Source organism: Hoplias malabaricus, chromosome 13 (genome assembly GCF_029633855.1).
Source record: "Hoplias malabaricus isolate fHopMal1 chromosome 13, fHopMal1.hap1, whole genome shotgun sequence".
NCBI lineage: Eukaryota > Metazoa > Chordata > Actinopteri > Characiformes > Erythrinidae > Hoplias > Hoplias malabaricus.
Window position 1 is genome coordinate 15,252,302 of NC_089812.1, and position 21,744 is coordinate 15,274,045.

The following is a 21,744-nucleotide window of genomic DNA, read 5'->3' on the forward strand; positions in this document are numbered from 1 at the left end:
CATTCATCGTGACATATTTGCATATTAAAATATTCATATTTTATTAAAAATTCAGCTAACAAAGGCCCCTCCCACTTTGTAGAATGAATGTAGTTTTTATTCATTGTACTTAATACTCCAGTAGCAACCAATATAGATGGACTTTAACTACACCTTTAAGCCCCCTGTCCCGCTTGGCCTGGCTGGGGGTCATGACGAAGATCTGCTGAATCACCTTGGCCCTATTGTGTCCAGTATAATACAAGGACCTGTGATGAAGGACCGTAGGAAATGTGGTTAAGATCCTGCCTACTGTGCTGGGATTAGCTCACAGCATCCCACTCCCTCCACTCAGATTGGTTGGTGGGTCCCTACAGGCCAATCACAGCACAGGATGGTGGTGCTGATTTGAATACAGGTGTAAAATAAGTGGTGTGAGCTGGAGGTTCTGCGCTAACCCGGTTAGGAAGCTGGCAGGACACTAATCAGCTTTTCTTCGGCCTGTCTGTCTGCTCCTCTCAATGGATCAATGGACGCGGGAAATCCTGCTAATGCGAGTCACACAGAGTGGACAGTGGTCAGCAACAGTGAAGTCCAGCACAGCTTAGTGTTTATCTGCTCTGATAAGCTACAGGTCCTCCCACTACAGCAGCCCGCTGATTCAGTGACTCAACGTCTTACATAAACACCATAAGAGATTTCATTAGGTTTTGTATTTCAGTGATGTTTAATGGCAATTCTGGATTTGTTCTGTTCTTGTGGGTAATATTTAATCCAAATGTCTGTGTGAGTTTTGCTTTAGACAGTTTAAAGATGGAGATATCAGTGTTAACCTCAAGGAACATAACGTATTAATACTTCATTTGTTTTTCATTAAATAAAAAGACAAATGACTCTTTTAAGAATATTCAAAGAGTGGAAGAACGTTTGAATTTTGAATTACAATTATATCTTACACAAAAACCGTTTAATACATTTTTCTACACCTAATATTTCACTCTATAAATTCAATCTATAATTGCTCCACCCAATATGACCCCCCCCCCCACCCCCCACCACACACACACACACACACACACACACACTGATTTACTGACTCCACTGGCTCATATTCTGAGAATTCTTCATAATTTCTAAGCCTTTTCAAAATATTATGCACTATGTATTATTTATTTACTTTGGAATATTCTCTAATTTGTAGTGAGCCATAACTCACTGCAGCTTAACTGCAAAGACAGAGCTTTCAAAGATGCCCAACATTTTATATTCACCTGCTTTGTGTTGAATATCTGAAGATCATGTAAATGTAACACTGTATTAATTCTCCTCTTATTCTGCGTTTGTCTCAATTTTTTTTATTTGTTGCTGTCGTCAAAGAACAAATCAACGAAAAAATAAAACCGCAGTTTTAAATTAATCTGTACCCCGAGAGCAAGGAGACGGCGGACCACTGTTGGTGACTGAGGGCAAAGCTGGAGGTCCACTAGTGTTTTGCACAGCGTTTTCTGGGCGGACAGCTGCTGATTAAACAGAATTTTAAACAAAATGCCACATTTTAGCACTTTTCCATTCACAGTCCAATTTACATTTTTTCCTTCATTAGGTTCTTTATAAATAAGATTAGTAAATAATTTTAATCCAGCACAGTGTCAACATATTTAGCATTTTATATCAGGCTTATGCTCATTATTATATCTCTCATAGTTGTTGGTAATATTTGTATTAGTTTGTTTTCCAGAATAAAAGTCTCTGTGAATGTAAAATCTGTTTGAGGAGATTAAAAATGAGTTATATCATGTACAGGACAGTAATCTGAGTGCTCCGATGGTGGACCAGCAGTGGTCTACAGTCAGTGGTGTGCCAGCTTTTTGATGCCAGTGGACAGATATATGCTCGCTGTTTGTGTAGTTTATAGAAGTGGCCGATAGATGTCAGTACTTACTTATGAATGCACTTCTATGAAACCCTAGTGCGGCTGTTAAAATGAAGATACGTCTGAAGTAAATCTACTGCTTTATCTGGTTTTACTTTACTACATATCAAACCATAACCTTTTAATATCAGAGGTAGGTAATTAAAAAAATAAAATAAAAAAAAATAACATACAAACAACTAACGACTAAATAAATGAATGAATAAATATTACGCCAAAGTGCAAACTTTGCTTACAAATTATAAACAAAAATTCTACAAAATGTAAAAAATAAAAATAAGAGTTCGACCGTTTTATAGTCTCCCCTGAGGTGTATCTTGTAAATAAACACATTTGCGTAGTTATGTTTACTTACGTGTAGACATAATATCCAGAGTTATATCTGATGAATGAAAAACATATTAACTAACATTAGCTCATACCTCCTGCTACCCGCCCCGTGTCCTTATTATCACTATTATTATTATTATTATTACTACAGCGGAATAACGGTCCTCTCACCTGCCAGAAGAATTCGCCCTCATCTGCATTGACAGACGGCCGGATCCACCAATCAGCGCTGCCCTCTCTAGAGAGGAGGCTGGAGTGGGCGTGGCCAGCTGTCCCTTATCCAATGGACAGTGCTCTGTTCTCAACTCGAGCTTTTGTTCAGACTTAGTTTTGCTGCAGGAGTTAGAGCAGCTCATCGCACTGGACTTTACCCGCTTTCCGCGCTCTGGAGGAACTTTTTCTAAGCGTCCTGTGAGTTTTGAGAGCTTTCCTGAGGTGGATTTAAGGCTCCCGTGCGCGACTTTTGAGCTTGGCTTGTCTCTCCGCTTCACAATGGAAACTCCGAGGCTGCAACTCTGAGGGAGCTCCTTTTTTGTTTCGCGCGAGGCTCACGTTTTTTGGGGAGACTTTTGGGGGCTCGTGGACGCTGGGAGTTAAAGGATAAAGTAAAGTAGATAAAGGATAAAGGTTTGAGACAAGTTTTGGATTTTAAGTGACATTTGTTCCAACTTTTTTCGGGCGGATTACGCACCATGCTGTAGCGCGCGCGGTGGGGAAAAAGTGTCCTAGACGTGGATGCATCTGGCTGTGGGGACCCCAGTCCGTCCCGAGAAAGGTGGGCACTTATGGCGCCCTCACGCAGGACTTTAGCCGGTTTTCATTTACTCCTTTTTACGCTATGGACCTCATCTCCGTGCTCCTCTTCCACGCAAGTGCGCCAAGAGTTCCAAGTTTTGGAGGAGCAACCGGTTGGCACTTACGTGGGCACAATCCAAACGAGACCGGGCTTCACGTACCGTTTCAGCGAGACCCACCGGCTCTTCGCCATCAACTCCACGACGGGGGTCGTCTACACGTCGTCCGTCATCGATCGCGAGTCCTTAACCAGCAGCGTGGTGAATGTGGTGGTGCTTTCCAGCCAGCCCACTTACCCCACTGAGGTCAGGATCGTGGTTCTGGACATCAATGACAACTCTCCCGTCTTCCCTGACGCGTCCATCGTCGTGTCCTTCAAGGAGGACGCCACCAGCGGTCGGCAGGTGATCCTGGACACTGCCACAGACGCGGACATTGGCAGCAACGGTGTGGACCACACCACATACCGGATAGTGCAGGGCAATGAGCAGAGAAAGTTCCGTCTGGATATCACCGTGAACCCCAGTGGGGAGGGGGCTTTCCTACATTTAGTGACCACCGGCGGCTTGGACAGGGAGCTGACCCCTTTCTACCAGCTCCTTATTGAAGTGGAGGATAAGGGGGACCCTAAAAAATATGGGCATTTGCAAGTCAACGTCACAATTCAGGATATCAACGACAACCCTCCTGTGTTCGACCTGGATCAGTACCAGACTAGTGTTTTTGAAGACGCGGCCATAGGATCCAGCGTCCTGCAGATCACAGCCACTGACCAGGACGAGGGTGCCAATGCAGACATCAGGTACTTTTTAGATGAAGGAACTCCTTTCCAAATAGACCCCAAAGTAGGTACCGTTGTGATTAAAGAAGCTTTAGACTATGAAGTAAAGAAAGAATATTCCCTGACCATACACGCTGTGGACAACGGAGTCCCCTCCCTCTCAGGCAGGACAGAAGCCACTATCAAACTCCTTGATGTAAACGATAATGACCCTGTTGTTAAATTCCGATACTTTCCCACCACCTCCAAGTTTGCTTCCGTGGATGAAAATGCACAGATTGGAACAGTAGTGGCATTACTGACTGTGTCTGATTCTGATTCCTCCACAGCTAATGGTAATATATCAGTGTCTATACTTGGAGGGAACGAACAGGGTCACTTTGAAGTGCACACTTCACCTGTCCCTAACCTGAGCTTAATCAAAGTGGCTAGTGTATTAGATAGAGAGCGTATATCCTCCTATAACCTCACCGTGTCTGTGTCTGACAATGGTAAGCCAGTGGCACGATCCTCATTCGCTAGCTTGATGATATTTGTGAATGATATTAATGACCACCCACCCATATTCCAGGAGGCTGTGTATAGAGTCGACATCAGCGAAGATGTCCCCAGAGGCAGCTATATTAAAGGGGTCTCGGCCACAGATGGTGACTCAGGGCAGAACGCTAACCTGCGCTACTCAATCGTGTCTGGGAACAGCTTGGGTTGGTTCGCAATTAGTGAGAACAGTGGCCTTGTCACCAGTGCTGCGCCTCTGGACAGGGAAACAGCATTCCAGGTGGTGTTGAACATCAGCGCCAAAGACCAGGGGCTGCAGCCCAAAATTTCCTACACCAAACTGATCGTGAACATCACTGACGTGAATGACCAGGTGCCCACATTCACACAGAGTACATACCACGTAGCGCTGGTTGAACACTCTCCAGCGGGGAGTGAACTGCTTGTCCTGTCCGCCACAGACGCTGACCTCGGTGCTAATGGTACAATACGCTTCACGTTTGACCCAGAAACAGCAGCTAATGTCCAGGAACTTTTCCGTCTAGATGCAGCCACAGGGAGGTTGAGCACCGCTACCGAGTTAGATAGAGAAGACCAGGGGTCCTACCTGCTTTATGTCAAGGCTACTGACGCAGGGTCACCTCCTTTACACTCTGTCGCTAAAGTAAATGTCACGTTAAAGGACATCAACGATAACCGCCCAGTCTTCTACCCCTTACAGTATTTTGCAAACATCAAAGAAAACGAGCCCTCTGGGACTTATGTCACTACTGTGTCTGCGTCCGATCCAGACCTGGGTCGAAATGGCACGGTCAGGTATGCCATCACAGCAGGGGACACGTTCAAATTTCACATCAACAGCAACACCGGCAAAATCAGCACTCTTGTACTTCTCGACCGTGAGGAGAAAACAGCCTACCAGCTGCAGGTCTCAGCCACTGACGGAGGGGAACTGCGGTCTCACACCCATGCTATCGTCACGATCACCGTTGTTGACACGCAGGATAACCCTCCTGTCTTCGGGCAGAAGGATTACAGCTTTGTGATGTTCGAGAACGTACCCCCTAACACAGTGATAGGAACCGTGTCCGCCACCACCGTCGACCTGAATGGCAACATTACTTATCTGATCGCGTCTGGCGACCAGCGAGGTCTGTTTGCTGTGAACAGTGCCACAGGGCACATAACAGCCACTGGCCAAGTAGATAGAGAAGAGCAGGCATTTTACCAGCTGAAGGTAGTCGCCAGAGGTGGGGATATCACGGGTGAAGCTTTGGTGAATATCACGGTGAAGGATCTGAATGACAACGCCCCTCATTTCCTGCATGCTGTGGAACACGTAAGCGCTGTGGAGAACTGGAACACAGGTCATCACATCTTCCAAGCGAAAGCCTTCGATCCAGATGAAGGCACTAACGGCATGGTCGTCTACAGTCTTCAGCAAAACCCCAAAGGACTGTTCCACATCCATGAGAAACATGGCCTCATCACACTCACCAGCCCTCTGGAGGTCACCACCAGCTCGTACCAGGTGGAAGTTGTGGCCTCAGACCTTGGGGTCCCCAAGCACACGTCTACACTCGTTTTGACGGTCAGCGTATATGACGTCAATGACAACGCTCCTGTGTTTGACCAGCTCTCATACGAAGTTGTAATCCTTGAGTCTGAGCCTGTGAACAGCCGCTTCTTTAAGGTGGAGGCCACTGACAAAGACTCTGGGCTGAATGGAGAAATAGTGTATGACATCACGGGTGGTAACACTAATGATGTTTTTGGAGTTTTCCCAGATGGACAGTTGTACATTAAGGCTGAGTTGGACAGAGAAGTGCAGGACAGGTACAATCTCCAACTAGTAGCTCGGGACAAAGCAGTAGAGCCACTGAGCGCAAGCGTGAATGTCACTGTCGTACTAGACGATGTCAATGACAACCGCCCACTTTTCAACAGCACCAATTACGTCTTCCGTTTCGAAGAGGAACAGCCACGTGGTTCGCTGGTTGGACGTGTTTTTGCCGAAGATAAAGACTTTGGTCCGAACAGTGAAGTTAGGTACTCGTTTGAAACACCACAGCCAAACTTTGAGCTTGACGCCATCACTGGAGAGATGACCAGCACACTTCAATTGGACAGGGAGTCTCTGATGAGGCAGCGAGGTGCAGCGGTGTTCACATTTACCATCATCTCTTCTGACCAAGGTCTTCCAAAGCCTCTCAAAGACCAAGCAAAAGTGCAGGTCTACATCCAGGATATTAACGACAATGCTCCTAAGTTCACCAAAGACATTTATCAAGCCTCTATCTCAGAGTCAGCCCAGAACATGACTCAGCTCCTGAGGGTTTCTGCCTCAGATGTGGACGAGAACAAAAACGGACTGGTGCGCTATCGCATCTCAGAGGGCAATGAGGAGAACCAGTTCAGCATTGACAGCAGCTCTGGTCAGGTCACGTTGGTGGGAAAGTTGGACTATGAGTCTACGTCTTCTTATTCTTTAAAAATCATAGCAGAGGACTCTGGTGCTGTCCCATTGTCCTCTTCTTGTTTGTTAAGTGTGAGTGTTCTGGATGAAAATGATAATGCCCCGTCCTTCCCCAAGTCCACCATGGCTGTAGATGTTCTTGAGAACATGAGGATTGGTGAGCTAGTGGCATCCATCACAGCCACAGACTCTGATTCAGGTTCTAATGCTGATATTACCTATAGCATTATGGCTAACAACAACCATGGCACATTCAGCATTAGTCCCAGTACAGGCAGCATCTTCCTGGTCAGAAAGCTGGACTTTGAAACACAGTCACTTTACAAACTCAACATCACTGCCAAGGACAGCGGAAGTCCATCCCAATCCTCCTCCATCCCTCTTGTTATTCATGTGCGGGACTTCAATGACAACCCTCCTGTTTTTACTCCAGGTGATATTTTCAAGTCTATCCCTGAAAACCTACCACTGTCGACCTCCATAATGACCATTACAGCTCACGACACAGATGCAGACATTAACGGTCAGCTGGAGTACTCCATAGTTCAGCAGATGCCAAGAGGAAGCCATTTCCGCATAGACCCCATCTCTGGAGTCATCTTCACAAACACTGAGATCGACCGAGAGTTCTCCAACTTGTTTGAGCTGACCGTCAAAGCCACAGATCAGGCAGTTCCTGTGGAGTTCCGTCGCTTTGCCCTGAAGAACGTCACAGTTTGGGTCACCGACCAAAACGACAACGTCCCGAACTTTATCTCCCAGAATGCCCTGGTGGCTGAAGCTAACATTGTCATTGGTTCGATCCTGACGACGGTTGTGGCTTTCGACCCAGACGAGGGAGCAAATGGAGAGGTGGAGTATGACCTGGTGAAAGGCGACTCAGACACTTTCATCATGGATAGGTACAGTGGCGACATCCGCGTGGCCTCTCAGCTCATCCCTTCAAAGCTCATCTACAGCCTGACCGTTTCTGCCACTGACCACGGCACGGAGCGCAAGATGTCACGTACTGAACTGACCATCATCCTCCAGGGCACGGACGGGCCTGTCTTCTCCCAGCCCAAGTACATCACCATTCTGAAGGAAGGCCAGCCTCCGGGCACCAGCGTCATCTCCTTGGATGCATCCAGCCCTCGTGGCTCCGCGACCAAGGTGGAGTATTTCATCGTGTCGGTCAGGAGCGGCGGCAAGGCTGTAGGGAGGCTATTCACAATCGGGCGACACACAGGCATGATCCAGACCACCACGGAGCTGGACAGGGAACAGGGGGCCGACTTGTACCTGCTGGACGTGTACGCCATTGAGACGGAGGCCACCCAGCCTAGGACGCAGAAAGCCGAGGTGAGTCTCTGATGGTTTTCTGCTACTTTTGCTTGTGTATTTTTATTTTTTTTCTTTGGATTATTGAAACACATTTGAGATAAGGATCTGTTTTTGTGTATGTGGTGCTGATGGCTCTCACATATTGTGCTAGAAAGGCTCCAAGGAGATGTAATAAGTATACGATGCCTTGCTGCGACATATGCTGAAGGCATTGGCCTGGTTTTGATGGACTAGATCAAGGTCCCTGATGGATTTTCTGGCAGTGTTGGGGGTTTAGTTTAAAGCATGCATACATCTCCTGACTCTACAGCTTAGTGCATGTATCTGTGCCTAATTATTTTGTTTCTACAGTCCTAGAGTGTTACTCTGCATTGGAGTAAGTTAGAATTACTTTAGATGGGCCTTTGTGTAGCTCTCAATTCAGCCTTATTGTTCCCACTCTCAGAAAATGTAGTTTACTGAGGCGTTTGCTGGGTTATTTGTCTCTGGGAGGGAAGTGTGTGTATCCTGTGTTTCACCGAGTTCCTGCATAAGTGAGCCTCCTTATCGGGTGCTGTGAATTCCACAAATCAGGTCGTCAACATTGCTGATTACTGATATCAATCGCATCCCAGTGGGGACTTAGTGTATTCCAGAGAATCGTAGTTTTGATGTTGCTTCCCAAACAGAAAAATGTTTTAGAGAAGCTATGAAAAGTACAGGGATAGAGGAAAAGAGGGAGAGTGTTCTGGCCTCTTAGCCTCTCTTGCCTCTCTTTCAGATACCTGTCCCCCACTGAGCAAAGAGGGGAATTACTCTGGATTTGAGAACTCGGGCCGGGTTAGTGCCGGGTGGTCCCAGGGCTCCTGCTTTGTGCCACCAGATTTAGCTCTGAGGGCAATAAGTGACCAGCTGACCTCTTAAGTCCTGTTGAATAGCTTGAAAAAAATGGAAATATAAAAGAAGGTGATGGCACGGCTGGTAAATTGTCCCCTGGGGATGGTGTTCAAATCCCTTGCAGCCAACACAAAAACAAGAGGAGAACTTTAGCCTCGCTTTCGGGGTGGCTGGGGCCAAGCCATTCTTCAAATGGAAACCAAATGTGATTCTATATATGCTTTCAGGACATTTCAGCCGGGACCAAAAATGTCATGTTATTACAGGCTTGATGATATGCGTGTAGAAATTGGATTTTTTTTTATTTTTTATTCTCCCTCTCGCTCAACACAGTGCAGGAGGACTGCTGTGGTGCTTCCTGTGAGGAAACGTGTTTTGTATTATTGCTTTGGGAAAAAAAAAAAAAAAAAAGGCCTCTGAGTGTTTTTCCTTAAGGAGGTGTATACAAGTCAATGCTGTGGTTGGCAGTTTGTCAGTCTTTGTGCACTAAATACGCATTGTCATGCATGTAATGCTTAAGATGGAATGTTTTCTTTCCTCAAAACTTCAGACTTTATTACAGTACACTCAGAATTTGAGGATTTCTTAGTCAGAGCCGGGTCAGGTGCCTGTGCCAAACCTAGTTTAGTTTAGCACTTTTTTTAACCCCTTATTCTGCTTTGTCCACTTTAATCTTCTCTTGTCTTTTAAGGGTCACTTCTACTATTTTTTTCAGACAGTTGTTGAGGTATACATTTTTGTCATAGAGAAACATAGTGACCCAGAACTAGCCACAGTGATGCTAATAAGAAGGTCATCTGACAAAGCTGAGGATATTTACATTGAAAACGTTTAAACCCCACCAATAAAGATAGCACTCTGCTTCTTTTAAGTAGTGATAGACAACTAGCTAGCAAAGTTCCAACTCCCTTTGTTGATGCAGTGGTCAGAGCCAAGTACGACATTGGTATCTAGGTAGAGCTCCAGCAGTCAACACTTTTAGATGCTGTGGTTTATTTATAGGTTACATAGGCTTTGAATGATGTGCCAGTGAGGGCAGGTTGGAGGAAATGGGCCTCAGATGTGGAGAAGCTGCTGGAGTTTTCTCTCCTTTGTTGGTGATTTAGCTCCATAGACGCCCAAGGATCTGGCGCTTGGTCACATCTTTATTCGAAGCTGTCTTTAAGCCATGCTTGAGCGGCCACTGTGTCCTTCATCTTTTCTGTTTGGCCGTCTCATTTTTTTGAACAACCACCCATTCACACTTATACACAAAGAAGAGGGGGTAATTGATTGTAACTCTTAAAGAATTTGGACCCCCGCCACCACCCCCATATCGGTGTCTCTATACCATCTGTCTGAGCTGCTCTGCATAACCTACTACACAGCAAACCTTTCTGGAGACCTTGTCATCCAGCATGAAATCAAGGGTGTTAATAGGTATCTTGCCCTCAGTTTGCAGCATTAAGGACTTCTACTCCTTTTTGGAAGGATTTAAACTAAATTTTGGAACATTGCTGTGAGGATTTGAAGGCATTCAGCCATAAAAGCATTAATAAGATCAGGTACTGATGTTTGGAAATTATTACTGGATGACGAACCCCACTGCAATCTACAAATAGTTTGGGGATGTACCTTTCTTACTCTGCCCTTTCTGCATCTCTCTCTCTCTCTCTCTCTCTCTCTCTCTCTTTGTGTGAGCAGTGGGAGGTCAAAAGTTTTGGACAGTTAAGTAGCATGCACATTCCAGAGAGAGAGAGAGAGAGAGAGAGAGAGAGAGATTGAGAGAGAGAGAGAGAGAGGTTAGCATGAGCAGATGGCTAGGGAAGATAGAGGTGTCTTATATGTGTTTATTTAACTCTTGAGTATCGTGTGTGTGTGTGTGTGTGTGTGTGTGTGTGTGTGTGTGTGTGCATGCACTCTCTCTTCACTATTGTTCTTTTGCAGCTCCGTAGCCCTGTTACTTAACCCAACAAATAAACCAGCATTGCTTACTCATTTCAGTGCTCCAAACTGTTTGCTCTATCTGGTGAACCCATGGCTGAAAGATGATGAATTCCTGTGTAAATAATACTCAGTCCATGTTTGGTTTTTACAATGCCATGACTCTTGTAACTTACAAGAAGTGCTAGAGAATCAGGTCTTCATTTTTAGGGCATCCAGTCTGCATTATTTTGTTAATTATTTTCATCTAAACTCTAGAGATCACAGTTTCACTGACTGGAGAGATTAATATTCCTCTGAGAGACTATTGACTTTGCAGGTCCTTAAACTCATATGCAGCTGCTCCTGTGCTATTGGGAAATGCTTGTCTATTGAGATTGATCTTTGACTGTTGTGAGGGTAAGTCAACTAAACAAAAATGACTGCAAATCTTTTGGACGGAAGAAATTGCCAATAATTAAAATAATTAAAATAATCATAATCTTTGAGAACGCATTCAGGACATTAATAATTCCATGGTGTTTTGTGAACATTCAGAACTGCTCAACAATCTCAGACTGGCACTTATTTTTTTTTTCTTTTACTGCTAATTCTCCTGTACGTATATAAATATTAAAAAAAAAAGGTTACATTTGACTTGCAATTATTTTTGTTTTTATTATTATCATTTTTATTTTTTTTGTCACCCCTAAACAATATTAATGGTAAGCTGTTGCTTTAGAAACAGATAAACACTTGGGAATTGCAGAACTACTTTTTTTTTGGGTAGAAGAAATTGGCACTAGTAAAAGCAGTATATGTGGAAAAAAGGTTTATGGCTTCGTTCATGCTACTAAACCTTTGTTTTTGAATTTAATGTTGTGTTACAAACAGCTAAAAAAAATAATGGAATAATGGAACTGTTTTTTTGGGCAGAAGAAATTACCACTAGTAAAACCAATGAACGTGGAAAATATTCTGGGCTTCTTTCATTCTACTTAACCGTTATTTTAGTTGGTCATTGTGAGCAACTGAATTCACTGGGAATAACGGAACTACTTTTTTCGGCGGAAGAAACTGACTATTAAACCCTGTTAAATTTATAAAAACGTCAAGATTTCTTTCACTGTTCTTCATAGTATTGTCTTGTTGCCTGAGTAATTGGAGCTTTTCATGGCGCAGAGGGTTTCTGGGTGTTGGTAAAAGTTTGGAGCCACTGTTAAAGTCTTAGCCTGGCCTTTCTTTCTCCTCTGGAAGCGTTTCAGCCTTGGGTTTTATTCAGCTCTTATTAAGAGGAATGGCATGCTATTCTTTCTCAGTGTGAAGCCTGTTTACTTTCAGCGAGGGGAGGTTTGGGATGAAAGGCAAATGAACAGAAGAACTTCACCTGGCTTTTTTAGAGCTAGAAATACACTCTGGAATAGATTGAGTTTGTCTGGGAGTCCAGCCCTGAGGAAATGTGATTAAGGCATTATGAGCGGAGCGAGAGAACATGATGTGCAAGGGGAGAAAAAGAGAGGGAACCGAGGTCATAAATCAGCGGGAATGGACATCAGGATTGATGTAGCGGTCATGCTAACTCAGTGCGCGCGCACACACACACACACACACACACACACACAGAATCAAACACAGTGCTCATGGATAAATTTGCCAGCTACCATGCCCCAGTTTGTGGTCTATTAGCGTTTAAACTTAGGAATGTAGAAGTCTCTCTCTCTCTCTGTGTGTGTGTGTGTGTGTGTGTGTGCGCATATTTCAATGTCATTGTCAGCAATGGCTCCAACATAAAGATCAATACAATAATTTTAATGGGCGTCTACAAATGTTTGGATGAAATGTGTCAAACATATACACATTGTTTTGATTCTTGATTCTGTGAAAACAAACAAATAATAATATTTAACCCATCTGTGGCAGTGAACACAAACACACACTAGTGCACTAGGGGCTGTGAACACACACCCAGAGCGGTGGGGTGACCGGGGAACAGTTGTGGGTTCAGTGTCTTGCTCGAGAGCACTTCAGCTATTCTTGGGGATTGAACCAGCAAACTTCTGGTACCAAGCCCCGTCCTTAAATACATTTTTAACATAGTAGCTCAACAGAATATTAATAAACACATCATTAAATACTGATTTAAATTAACAACTGAATTTATTTATTTATTTTGTCTAAACTACATATCAGCTGATTATGAATGAGGCTATATTTACTCTGTAGACATCAGTGTGTTTGCAGTGAAGCATTTAATATTCAACTTCACAGAAAGACTTTACAACTTTCAGTGTTTTTTCTTTTCATGATGCAAATAATTAACATTTAATAATAAACAAGTACAATTAACATATTACATGAATGTGAGTAATTAACTGTAATTAACAGTTGCTGAGTGGCTTTTTGGCCTCCCTCCCTCAAGTTATTTCTCTTATTTATCTCTTTCTAATTCTGTCTTTCTCTGCATCTCTTTTATTTTGCCTTTCTCTCTCTCTCTCTCTCTCTCTCTCTCTCTCTCTCTGATTGTCACGCCTCATTAGCCGCTCTCCTTCTGAACACATGGTCACTCTATTGGCCTTCGCCCCACCCTCCCATGTGTGCACCTCATTGGACATTATTAATGATCATGTGATCGTCCACTTGTTTGGCTCCGTCTGAAATCTGATTGGAGCGTGACAGGGGTCAGAACCAGAGATGGAAAGTTAGTACATACACATTTTCAGAAAGTTCACAAACTCAAATTGGAACTTAGCACAGATTAGTGAAGAAATAGAGAGCGATGGGTGCTGCTCGTCAGACAGAGGGGTATAGAGTCCGCCAGCTTTGGGCCATGGAACTTCATGCTGATTGGTATAATATCACATCTCTACCTCAGACCACCTTAAAACTGTGAAGCAACCTCATGCAGATGGGAATTAAGTTATTTCTGAAACTGTTACTTATTGTTTTTTAATGAAAATGCTGGACACATGGCTGCCAGCAAGGGTTAATTATCAATGTTTTATGAGTTTGTGTGTCATACAGTATCTGATCACATCTAGCAAGACTATTAGAGATCGCATAATAATATAAAATGACCTGAGTTTGATGATTTAAAGGTGATGCTCATCATATATTATTACATCTGGTATCCTACACTCCCCTTTAAATGACATAGTGCAGTTTCTGCAGTGCTGAGCCTGGAGAAGCAATGACTGTGAGGCTGTACTCATCCTATTACATCTAAGTGGAGCATTGCAATGAAGCTGTAAATTTAAGGAAACATTGCTACTAGTGTTGCTTTAAGAAGTAAGAACTAATATGAAGATGTTATTACTGTAAATAACTGTAGAGGTATGAAGCATCATCTCTCTCTCTCTCTCACTGACTGACTCTCTGCCTATCTCTCTCGTCCATGCGGTAGGGTTTACTCGTCAGGTTTGTTAACAGATTGAGGATCCAGCTGTTGTTGTTTACTGTGGACAGTGGACAAATCACATTCCAAACTTCACTGTTCCACATCTCAGTTTCTCACCGAGCTCAGAGACTCAGCACTAAACTGTTTTCCAGTTTCTAGTTTCATCTGTAAGTTTCTTACTCTCACTCTCTCTCCCTCACACAGTTCAGAGTCACTCCTTCATAGCACACACTTTCTATTTCCTTTTTTTAGTTTCTCTCTCTTTCACTCACTCTCTCTATTTCTTCCATCAGGTTTCACTCACTCTCTCTCTCTTTCTCTCTCCATCTCTCTCAATGAAATATAACAGTTTCATTTTTCCTCAAAACAGAGTGGCCTGAGCAGTGTGTGTGTGTGTGTGTGTGTGTGTGTGTGTGTGTGTGTCCATGCACCAATGAACCAATGACAAGTTGTTCTTATCTCATTCCACTTCTTTATAAGTTTTCCACTGAAGTACACACACACACACACACACACACACACAGAGTAAGAGAGAGAGAGAGAAACAGAGAGCTTTTAAAAGGGTAGTAAATAATATTTCAAAGATCACCCTCTCAAAACTCAGTGTCCCATGGTACTTTGCTCTTGAGGTGTGTTTAACTGTTGTGATGTAAAACCTCGTATCTCCCTCTTGTCCTTTGGGCTAAGGCTAACTGTTGGAGCCTTTAACGTTATGTGTTTATGTGACGATCAATGGACCAATGGAAATTTGTCAGGACTCAGAACTCTTTAAACTTGACTTACATAGAAAATGTTGTGGAGTTACAAGGTTTTGCTCCAGCTGCGACCACAGACTCATCACTACGTAGTAAAGCCCCCGAAAGTTCGGGACACCTTCTCATCCAGCATTATCAGCACCAGCTTCAGTCTTTGGAAATTTGCTTTGAGGATTTGATGGCACTCAGTCACGTTAGCCGCAAAGCCCCAGTGCAAAACAACAGAAGTACATTTAAATCATCAAACGTGTGTGTGTTTGGGGGCAGTATTTGAGAAAGAGAGAGAGAGAGTGAGAGTGTGTGTGTGTGTGTGTGTGTGTGTGTGTGTGTTTAGCTAATTGAAAACAGCTGGATGTTTTTGGGCAGCCACTCTGGATTCTGGAGGCTCAACGTGACTGAACCTCCTCACGCGTGATTGGGGTACCTGATCTCTCTCTCTCTCTCTCTCTCTCTCTCTCTCTCTCTCTCTCTCTCTCTCTCTCTGTAATCTCTTTTTGTTTCTTTCCTTTTTTCTTTAACTTTTACTTCAATCTTTGCTTCTTACTTTTTCTTTTTGCTCTCATTCAATCCCCTTTTCACCATCTTCCTTTTTCTTTTACTGTTCTTGTTTGTTTTTCTGTTCTTTCTATCCTTACCCCCCTCTCCTCTCTCTCTCTCTCTCTCTCTCTCTCTCTCTCTCTCTCTCTCTCTCTCTCTCTAATGTAAATGATTATAGTTGTGGAGAGTTTAGAGAAACGTTTCTGCTGTCGCTGGTGTCTAAACACAAACAGTTGTGAAACACTGTCTCTGGAGTTGATTATTCCTGTGGATCCTGTGTCACTGTGTGTGTGTGTGTGTTTGTGTGTGTGTGTGTGTGTGTGTGTGTGTGTGTGTGTGTTTGCCAGGAATATATATCACATTGTGTAAACCAAAACATGTTTACACACTCACTTTGTGGGGACTTGTATTTTTTAGAGAGATCACTAGCTGGTCGCCACAGCGTAATTAATTACATTTTAAAATGACGACGACATTACTGTTATAATGGAATATAGCTGTGAGGAGATGATTGCATTCTGCGATATGAACATTGGTGAAGCCTGCTAAAGATGTTGATGTTTATCCCTGGTCAAAAACACTACTCTAAATCATTCCAGAGATACTTTAGTGTGCTCCTTTACTTTACGCAGCCCGGTGCTGGGGGGGGCGTTGTTCTCCACAAAATGAATATATTCTGCCCATGATGATATCTGAGCAATGTTGTATCCGGTTGTATCCCGGGACCATCCCGAGGTGAGGGACTTTGTGAATGGAGCGGTCAGTCCATTGTGTTTGTATTGTGCTGGACTGTGACGTTGATTTATGAGAGTGAAAGGGCTTTTTTTTACACACTGCTAACCCCTCTGTGTGTGATTAGGGAGAGGAAGTGGCTCTTTAAAGGCTTTATAAAGAACAGCAAACTCAATCGGTTCACTCCTATTGATCCCACGCCTCCTCAGATGCATCCATACATCATTCTCCAGCTTTAGTACGTCACACACCAGCTCCCTGCTCTTCAGTATAGATCTCAGACTGAACACGAAGAACTTTCGACCTCAATAAATTTGGGAAGTTTTTAATGTAACACTAGTAGTCCTGATTTAACTCTGGTGAGCCACTTGTCTAGTTCAGGGTTGTGGAGGTTCCGGAGCCTACCCGGAAATCATTGGGCGCAAGGCACACCCTGCAAGGGGCGCCAGTCCATCAGAGGGCAACTCACACATTCACTCACACACTCACACCAATGGACTCGCACTTTTGAGTCTCCAATCCACCTACCAACGTGTGTTTTTGGACTGTGGGAGGAAACCGGAGCACCCGGAGGAAACCGGGACACAGGGAGAACACACCAAACTTCTCACAGACAGTCACCCGGAGCGAGGCCCGAACCCACAACCTCCAGGTCCGTGGAGCCGTGTGACTGCGAAACTACCTGCTAGACACTGCTTGGTAGACACTACCTGGTAGACACTACCTGGTAGACACTAGTCAGTGCTCTGCAAGGTTTACACGTCAGGGTTTAGCGCCTACTCAGCTCGCTCGCAACCACAAGAGTTGTGAGTGATGTGTGTGTGTGAGATGGTTCAGTATAAACTCTGCATGGTGTTTCTGTTTTGTTTGGGATCTCTGCATGTTGTCTTTGTTTGTGTGGCTGTGTGACTTTGTAATAATGATCCGCTTATTACTTGCTGTCAATAACCACACGCCTACTGAGAAGTGCATCTCTCTCTCTCTCTCTCTCTCTCTCTCTCTCTCTCTCCAATCCACAGTTATCATATATGAACCGTTTGCTCTTGCATTGTTATCCTAATATTATTCATGAAAGAATGAATAGATGAATGAATGAACCTGGAGGAACATGGTGGCCTTGCCCTTGGGAACCTAAATGTCCAACCTCTAGTCACCATCCACTCTACAGAGGTGAAGCTGAATCACAGATTGATGCTCTGATAACTGAGCTGTTTGAGTTCAGATCAAAACACATTGGGGAGTTGAGGGCTGTCTCTTGAGCACTTTTGGGTGGCTGTGAGAACAGTGCTACCCCCAGGGATTCATGGACGTTATGCTCAACAACCATTACCAAGAAACTGTGCATTATTTTCCCATATATATGCCATTTAATTGTTTCTTATTAGTTGTATTATTGAATGTAGGGGCTGTTTGTGAATGAAAAACGTTCAGAAATTGTGTGATAAAACTAGCAGCAGTAACATTTAACAAGTTAAAAAATAAATAAATGAATAAATAAATGAATAAATAACTTATTTCTTTAAAATGCTCATTTTTGTTTTGTTCTGACCAGATTTATCCCTTTTTATCTCATCTCAGAAACCTGACCATACCTGTTTTTGGTCATGTTTCATGTTGGAAGTGTCATGTAGGTCTGTGTGTGTGTGTGTGTGTGTGTGTGTGTGTGTGTGTCTGCACTCTCTCTCTATTACTTTCTAAAGCACACCCTAATCTGATTTCAGAGCTGAGCCCAGACGCCGGCGGCCATCCTCACTGAAGTTTAGCTTTGTTTTCTTAAGTAGATCAGGGGGGTGATCAGATGTGTGTGTGTGTGTGTGTGTGTGTGGACATGCGCTCTCATTATTGGTCATATGGAGTTGATCACTGGCCCTTGGTTTGATCTTCGGATGGTCAACCGCCCAGTCTGACCCCTGCATTAGCCTCTATAAGTGTGTGTTCATATAACGACCTGGTCAGGTGTGTGTGTGTGTGTGTGTGTGTGTGTGTGTGTGTGTGTTGTAACTATATTAGTCCTGAAAAATATTTCAACTCCTAATCTGACACCAGTGCCGTGCATCTCCAGAAACTTCTCTAAACACACTTGTGAAAAAATTAGAGCTCAACAAACTGCGTTTATTATATTAATGCGTTCCATATGGCCAGGAGACGTGATGCTGGGCCAGAGGCAAGGCTGAGAATAAATCAGCCGATTGCGGAGCTGAGGCCGGCTCCAGATCCCTCCGTATCTCCATCTCTCCCTGGCTTCGCACATCAAAGCCAAGGGCCGAGCCGCTGCTTTCTGAAAACGTTAGTGTTGGACGCCCGCCGCACAGCTTTGCTTTTGTGTATCTCTGCTGTACACTGCACAGCTGGACACTGTCTATACTGCTGTGTATTAGTGTGTATTAGTTTATACCGAAGACGATAATTTAGAGGATATTAGCGTGTCTTTCTTGCTGACGAGGACAGTGACACTGGCACTCAAGCGAACTACAAAGGAACCTACGTTCAGCTGGTGGAACTAGTTACAGTCCTCCACCACTGAGGTAATTTACATCCTCTTCTCTGAAAGGAAAGTTTGAATATCATTGGTGAATGAGGAACAGTTTTGTGGATGTATAGTTAACTGCATCATTTGGACACAGCAGCTTTCCTTCACACTGTTTGATAATGTCATGACGAATGGACCAATAGAAATGCTCCAAAATAACTTGGGATAAATGATTTTACATTGACATCCATTGGAAGTTAAGAAGCTTCAGCAGCTACTATAAGATCATTCTTATAATAGAACTCCAGGGTCCTGGGGTTGTGGATTTGAGCCCTACTCCGAGAGGACCACATTGGTGTGGTCTCCCTGTGTCCACATGGGGTGACCCCTTTGCGCCCAGGTAGGCTCCGGACCCACCGTGCCCCTCAATTCTATAAGTGGTTACAAGTGGTTATAAGTGCTCATTGTTGGCTCCATTTTGTCTTGAAATCTAACCAATGGTCTGGACGCTTCAGCAGTTTTCTTGTCCAAAACAGCTCTTGTGAAATATATGGATCTCCATTTGCATGCGGTTAATGTGACCCAATTGATTACTTATATCCAAGCCTGTATTTTTCTTATTCATAATCCACAGCATCTTCAATGACTTCTTTTTCCTTCATTAAGCGCATCATTAATGCAATTACGGTGGCAGCAGAGGCCCAAGATGTTGTTGTTTTTCTCGTTGTTTGTTATTTATGAACGCATGCATGAGTCTGCCTTAATTAGGCTCGCATTAAATCTGGAGAGACAAACCCCTGGACACTTCTCAATGAGAATATGATTAGGCCTACTGAAGTGGAATAGTTTACACACACTCACAAACACACACACAGAAAAAAATCGACATTTTCACATATTTAAAATGCTTCCTGCATTTCCAGTTTTTCTTAATAACTTCTCTTTCTGTTTGGGGGTTCTAATCTTGTCTTATTTTCTCTCTCTCTCTCTCTCTCTCTCTCTCTCTCTCTCTCTCTCTCTCTCTCCCTCTTGCTTCCTTTCTTTCTTTAGTCTTTCCTTCTTTCTCTCTCACAGTAGGATGCGGTAGTATCCATTATGTGGGGATTATCAAGGATAACAGTGGCCACATAGTGACACTCTCTCTCTCTCTCTCTCTCTCTCTCTCTCTCTCTCTCTCTCTCTCTCTCACTCAGAGCCTCTTTTCATTGCCTCATGGTTGTCAGTAAGGGATTATTGTCTGAGTTGTTATCCCATTTAACGCTGCGATGGCATCAATTTTCTGCTTAAAACTCGTCCAGCTCCACATTACACGATCTGAATTAACACGCATTCAGACACGTTAACTGACTGGCGTTAACTGAAACTTTATATTGCGTATTAATAAGCCGGCGTTAATCTGTTTGTCAACGCTAGAACTGTTTTGTATGCTCTCCAGAATGTAATTATAGAATCACAAGCATGCGCTAGTTTATATTTACTACATATTTATTACATGTAATGTATAAGCTATTACATGGGTATTAATTTATGTGCATTTTACAAAGGTTTTCCATCTGTTTTGATACCGAAATATTTCTGAAAATCTGTAACAAATGCTAAACAAAATGTCTCCTGTTTAATTTACGGAAACAGATCTATCATGGATTGAAATATTAAAATCTGTATATTTACTCAAAGATGGATTGGCTACTCAAAAGTGTCCATAAGTTTGAGTGTGTGAGTGAAAGTGTGAGTGTGTGTCGCCCTGTGATAGACTCGCAGTTACAGACAAGTAAAATATTTATGTTTATTTGAATTATTGAGTAGTTTCCATGAGCAAAATAGCAAAAGTAGCCACTGTCAGTAAAAAAAAAAGAAAATAAATAATAATAATAATAATAATGATGATTCTGTACATTGTTGTTCATTAAAGGTACAGACAGTGTAAACATGCCCTAAAAGTTCCAACAGGGGTCTTAATGTCCAGTTGTGTCTATTACTCCCTCTTAAATATCTGTATGTTTTTATAAAAAAGTTCAAATTAAACGCACTCCAATAATATTCCTGAATTAAAGACACAGAAATGTAACTTTGAGGGTCCCACCCCAGTGATAGTGAATGGTTCCACCACAGTGAGTGTGCACTAGTTCATTAAAATCTCATTCAGACCGGTGAACTGGTTTTACACTAGTCTCCCAGCGCTCAGGAAGGGGCTGAGAATGTGTGATGCTTCTCCACATTTTAAAGCTCCTGCATCTTAAGCGGCAAAATAAGAGCCTTTGTGTTTCCGTCGGATTCCTGCAATTTTCAGGGAATTAATCTTTCCTTTTTCACGCGGTCACATCCAGCCTGCCTCCTATTGAAAAAAAGAGAAGGCCCCGAGTCTTTTTTCGGAAAGTAATGCTCTTACGAGGGCGGTTTGAGCCTCTTTTAGGGGCGACCCACTTGTTTCACAGGCCCTGTCTCCTCCGGCTGATTACTGACTGCTTTATAAAGTGGTCCGAAGTTCTTCGGGACTGAATTTTGCACCTTTTCTGCCGTCGCCATGGCCACGGGGAAGCCGTCCACATTCAGAGCCGTCCGCGCAGCTTTTAAATGCAAATGCATCGTGGGGGGAAAAAAAAAGGGAGAGGGGCCTTTGGGCCTGGGAGGTACGGCGGTGGACGTTTTTCTCTCCATCTGACAGCGACGGAGCAAAAGGAACCCTTAAAGCGTGACAAAAGCTTGGCAACATCATTACATCCTCCTTCACACACACACACTCACACACACACACATTTTTGGAAGACAGATCCTGTCTTGGAGCCGTGATTGGGTCAGAAAGCCGTGCTTGATGTTTGGACTCTTTGACTCCTCTCGCCCATTGGAGACGGTTCTCTTTTTTGTCTTCTTCTTCAGGCCAGAGAGAGAGAGAGAGAGAGAGAGAGAGAGAGAGAGGGAGAGAAAGGGAAAGAGAGAGCGAGTGAGAGAGAGAGAGTGTGTCC

General features: G+C 43.6%; 1 protein-coding gene across 1 annotated transcript in view; it reads left to right on the forward strand.

The window, feature by feature from the left end:
• Window positions 1-3,027: 3,027 nt before the first annotated feature.
• The window catches only part of fat4 (FAT atypical cadherin 4), a 118,880-nt gene continuing 100,163 nt past the window's right edge, over window positions 3,028-21,744 (forward strand). Inside the window, exon 1 of the mRNA XM_066641633.1 lies at window positions 3,028-8,133. Within this exon, the coding sequence (XP_066497730.1) occupies window positions 3,028-8,133 (5,106 nt within the window). The remainder of the gene's footprint in view (window positions 8,134-21,744) is intronic.